General features: G+C 39.7%; 1 protein-coding gene across 1 annotated transcript in view; it reads right to left on the reverse strand.

Moving 5' to 3' along the window:
• Positions 1–1,731: 1,731 nt before the first annotated feature.
• Positions 1,732–5,749, reverse strand: part of mtnr1aa (melatonin receptor 1A a) — a 111,874-nt gene continuing 107,856 nt past the window's right edge. Inside the window, exon 2 of the mRNA XM_034188868.1 lies at positions 1,732–2,811. Within this exon, the coding sequence (XP_034044759.1) occupies positions 1,943–2,811 (869 nt within the window). The 3' untranslated portion in view covers positions 1,732–1,942. The remainder of the gene's footprint in view (positions 2,812–5,749) is intronic.

A 5,749-nucleotide genomic window follows, 5' to 3' on the forward strand; every position in this document is an offset into this window, starting at 1 on the left:
TAGAATTTTGAAGAAAAAAAAATAATTGACTCCATTTTGGAATAAGGCTGTAAAATAAAATGTGGAAAAAGTGAAGCCCTCTGAATACTTTCCGGATGCATTGTCTATATTCCACTCAGTGAAAGAGGCAGGATATGATAAGAACACAGCAACAGCCCACACTTCACTCCAGTAGTTACATCGCCACAGATGTTATTAAAGTCTTTTACTTTATGTTTGTATCCGTGTTTTCATAGAAATTTATCATTGGCTGAATAAAATGTTCAACAAGTTATATTCCAATATATTTACATGACATTTTATGCAAAATAAATACATTACACTTATCACTGTAAACAGACATCATTTACTGTACTACAAGTACTGCAGAATCAAACAAAAGTGCTTCATAAAAGATATGTGATTGTTCAGAGGTCAGATAGCACCATATGACAGTCTTCAGATACTTCAGATAATATACTAAGATGTTTTTTATTAATACATTGTGGGGGGTTTTCTCTCTCTCAGTATGTTTTTCTTGTCCACTCAGCAGTGGCGGACACAGTTCAGCTAATGGCTAATTCACAAAGCTAACATTTTTGTTAGCATATTAGCTTTTCAGCTAACTTTGAAAACCATTACTGGACTTGTTAGCTTCCACTTAAGCATGTTGGGTGAATTCCAAAACTCTAACACAAAGAATTGAGAACTGTGATTAGATAAAATGAAGACAAACATCTGACTCAAAATCTGTCTGAGAAACAGTATTTTGGGTGAATTTCATGATTTTCACCAGAAAAGTTCATATTTTGTGTGAAATTTCCAAAATTTTGTGATGACTTGTGGTGAGTGCTAAGAAAAGTGCCACGATCAGAACTAAAATCCTTCAAGTACTACAGTTGTGTTCAAAATAACAGCAGTGTGTTTTAGTTGCCATTTTAAAGCTTGTGAGATCATTTTAGTTGAGCAGCCTATCACTTTCTGCACTTCTTTATGTTTTCCCCTCTCCAGTCAACTCAAAGTATTGTTCTTCTGAACAATGTCTGGAACGACCCATTTTAACTAGCTTTTCAGAGACAAATGGATGACAACCAGGATCTACAACATTTAGCGTCTTTATCCTTAAATACGGGCCACCTGACATCTGTTTTTTCACAGAAAGAAAAATGCAGTCACTGCTATAATATTCATTTTCTTCCCTCTTGGTAAAGTAATAAATTTGATTAATTTTTCTTCATGTTTTGATTTGAAATGGAATGTGCAGTGCTTCCAATGCATTTGTGTGTGTGGAAATAAAAACTATGATAAGGATTTTGAGCTTTACTCACTTTTTTTAAACACATTGCTATTATTTTGAACTGTAAATGAGAAGAATCATTTTTGGTGAATTTCAGTTCTTAACATAAAAATGCCCATGTTTTGCTTAAAATTTAAAAATTCCAAATTATGCAGTGAGAAATTTTAAATAGTGTTTAGATAAAGCAAAGAAAACCACTGGAACCAAATTCCACCAAGAACTGAAGGAGAAGAAGCTCATTGGATCATTGGCCTGGATCAGCTAAAAATGGACACAACCACATTATTTTTCTCCTCTATCTCGTAACAAATTAGGAATCAAACGGTAAATTTAAGAGATATCCCAAAACATGCTGCTTCTAGTTCACTTTGGATTAATGCTGAAGTTTTCATAATTGTAAAATTATATTTTAATAATCAAAATGTAATTAAGAAACCCTTGACAACGTCGCTGCAATGTGAGTATACAGTTTCTGGCGTAATCTGGTGAGATTGTCACTTATGTTATGTAATTCTGATTATGTAATCGGAATTACATGTAATCCATTCCTACCCAACTGTGCTTATTGGTTTAGCTTCATCACAGTTAATGGATCGGCACTTACCAAAGCTAACATTTCGGCTGGCTGTGCCCACCACTGCCACTCAGTACAATCGTCTTCTCCGTTCACACAGAGTCCACCTTGACTTGGTTATTGTTTGTCATGAGTGGTGAAGGTTTGCTTTTAATCCGCTCTCCTGCATCATTGGAGCTGTCGTGAAAGAGGATGCGCGCCGTGCACACGGACACCACGATACGCTTGTACTCACGACGGAAGTTCTGGTTCAGCATACCATACACGATTGCATTAAGGCAGCTGTTGAAGTAGGCCATGAAGTAGCTAGCCACAAATAACCATTCCGGAATGAGCGGCACCACGACCTCTGGTTTGATTGCCACTGCCAGTCCAATGAAGTTGAGCGGTGCCCAGCATACGGCAAAGAGCACAAACACCACAAACATGGTGACAAAGTTCCTCACATCGTGCGGCGTCAGCTTGGGTCGGATGTCTGGCTTGACCCGCCTTCTCACCTGGATGACCAGTATCCAGATCCGCAGGTAGCAGTAGGTAACAATCATGATGGGCAAAATGAAGTGAAAGAAAACGACTGCAATCGTATACGCCGAGCTCGCCGACTGCTCAAAGGTGCAGGAGTAAACCCGTGGGTCATACTGCAGTGAGCCCACAAATAAATTGGGCACGATTGCAACAACTGTCAGTGCCCAGATTAACAACACGTAACAGACTGAGTTTTTGTTGCTGTACAACTTATCGTACTTGAGGCTGTGGCAAATGTAACAGTAACGGTTGATGGCGATGCCGGTGATGTTGAAAATGGAGCCGATGACGCTGACACCCATGAAGAAGCCACTGATCTGACAGTGGGCGTAGCCCAAGTTCCACCCATTATGAAAGATGGAAGTGAGGACAAGTGGGTACGGATAGATGGCCACCACAAGGTCTGCCACGGCCAGGCTCACCACGAAGATGTTCCCTGTAGATAGTAAACAGAGCAGAGGAGGAGAAAGGGGGTCAGCAATAGAAACAGTCCTCCCCCCCACCCCCAACAGCAAAACCCAACAGCAATATGAACAAAATAGGTGACAAAACTAATTTCAGGGATATATGATGCAGTGCGATGCAGCATGACACATAAGCTGGGAACTGACCGTAAGCAGTACTTAAGCGGAAGCGCTTGATGTGTTCATTAGCAGCAGGTGAGTTCTGACTGAAAAAAGAACATGAACTATCGTGCTGAGTTCAGGGAAACTGAGAAAAGACAGTGGAACAGACAACTTCATGCTTTGAAGGTTAAACTAAAACATTAGTGATGTAAACAAATACCATACCATCTTTATTTATAAAGCACTTTTAAAGCAACCACAGCTGACACAAAGTGTTGTACATTAAAACATACATTAAAACGAACATTCGAATGAACACTAGGTCTTGCTGGGGCCAAAAGCCAAGAAAAAAAATAGGTTTCAAGTAAACCTTTGAAAGTGGACAGTGAAAGGGCCTTTCTAACATGCAAGGGCAAGCTAATTTAGAAGCAACGATAGAGAACCCCCTGTCCATTTTGAGCTTCCTTCTAGATCTTGGTACTTCCAGGAACAGCTGGTCTGCTGACCTGAGACACTGACAAGGTATGAAGGGATGAATAAGCTCAGAGAGGTAAAGTGGGGCAAGACCATGAAAAGATTTAAAAACAAACATAAGAATTTTAAAATGAACCCTAAAATATACAGGCAGTCAATGAAGCGAGGCCAAGACAAAGGTTATGTGCTCTCTCTTTTGAATTCCTGTCAAAAGTCGCGCAGCGGCATTTTGAACCAGCTGCAGACACGAGAGCAGCAACTGACTGACTCCCACATAAAGTGAGTTACAGTAGTCCAGTAGAGATGAAATAAAAGCATGGATCGCTGTTTCAAAGTGCTGCCTAGAAACTAAAGACATCACTGTTGCCAAACAAAAAAAACTGTCATGACAGAAAAACTGCCTGCTTCACAAAGGTACAGTGTGTCATTTTTGAAGAAGAGAGCAAATGCTATATGGCCATCAAATATTAATGTTTTTAACCTTTTCAACGTTATTTATTTTATTAACTTTAAATATTTAAAAAATAACTTTGGTATTACAAATATTACAACATAAATGTCTTTTTTTTTGTCTATTATTCTTTCTTTCATTGCATCTAAAACCACTCAAAAATAGTTAAAATAGGGCTTGCCAATAAAGTTTTATAAAACCCTATAGCTTCAGGAGGCTCTGACCCCTTGACCCCCACCGCGGTCCCCCGGACATGAGTCACGAACACGTAATTTACCCTGTACTAAAATGTTTCTAGCTAGAACCCTGCTTGTTTGCTATGGTCACCACTATAGTAATTTTTTAATTGTGTATTTTCTTGTTGTAAGAAGAATGTCTTCTACTAGGTTAAAAGACAGAAAACAGTGATACTGTGATGTGTTTGTCTAGTGATGACATACAGGACAAACAACATGACATGCAGCATTAACTGGAAGGTAGTGAATGGCCCAAGAAAAATGACAGGGCTCTCCCCAAAGAATGGGACAACGGTGGTGCGTCAGCATACCATAATCTTAGTGGCATCATACAGATTTTCAAAGTTTGGTTGTTTCTCCCAGCTTTACTCACAGCCTAGGCTTTTAACCTGTGATTTTGCTTAAAGTCATCAACATTTAGCAATTACAAGCCTTGCAGCATTGCTTCTTCCATAGCACTGTTGCTTGGGGAAATGTTGTGGATTGTCTACATCTCGTGATATCACCGCATTGCAAGAAATACATCATGTTAATCAATTTTCCTCTGTTGCCAAAATAAGTAAATAAATGAACAAATCTCAATTAACCCATCAGTCATCCTTTGTGACAATCATGAGCTATTTTCACCCTCACTCTGGGCATCAAGAATCAATCTCAATGTTTGTGCAGCTGTAAATCTTGCTATTCTAGGTCTGTTGGCCATGCTTCCCTGCAAAACAGTAAAATGATTAAAGTTGGCAATTTACAATACCATCTGAAGCTATATGTCGAAAATCTCATAGATCTTCCCGGGGGTCCATAAGTGACACCTGTACAAGTTTGGATTATACTTGCCACACGGATCGGCTGATCCTTGCAAAATTCTATGAATACATGCAGAACAAATTGACAGCTTCATGGTAGGAAACGTTTTTCCGATTAAAAATAGAAAAATTGTGCACAAAAATATAAGCCTGGGGTCATAAATGACCCCACTTGGTCACTTGAGGGTAAACGGAAAGCAGTGTTGATCGCCAGAGAAGCATGTGCAAAAATGTCAGAAGTTGCAGGACACGGCAATGGACAAGGGTCGTCCTGGGAACGGAGGTGTAGCAACACAGGTGGCGAGCAGCGCAGAGTCCAAGGCAAGCAGTCTGCAGACTAAATCAGCGATGACCACTGAGGAACAGGACAGCATCATGATCTGCCCCATGTCTGGGTTTTCATCTTGCTTGTGTCTGTGTCCATGTCCCCAGTATCGATACCCCAGCTTTGATTTTCAGCTAAGGATTACTTTTGTCACTGGTTTCATTTTGCATTTTTACCACTGTAGTCATTCCTTGTCATTTCTGTTTGTTATATTTTTGCCACATTTTAGTTGTGTTATAGTTTCAGCCCCAGGCTTTAATTCTCTTGTTGATCACTCTTCAGTTCTCACCTTTGTTTTCCTAGTTTTTGTTTCTTTGCACTCTCTTCCACCTGTTCGCTTCATCTTTGTCTCTTTCTTCCATGCCTGTTTCTGTCTGCTTAGTATTTGTTTTACTGCACTCTCTTGCACCTGTTCACTTCATCTTTGCCTCTTTCTTCCATGCCTGTTTGTCTGCTTGGTATTTGTTTTACTGTACTCTCTTGCTCCTGCTTGCCTCAGCTTTGTCTCCTTCCTGAACT

Source organism: Thalassophryne amazonica, chromosome 15 (genome assembly GCF_902500255.1).
Source record: "Thalassophryne amazonica chromosome 15, fThaAma1.1, whole genome shotgun sequence".
In the NCBI taxonomy this organism is placed as follows: domain Eukaryota; kingdom Metazoa; phylum Chordata; class Actinopteri; order Batrachoidiformes; family Batrachoididae; genus Thalassophryne; species Thalassophryne amazonica.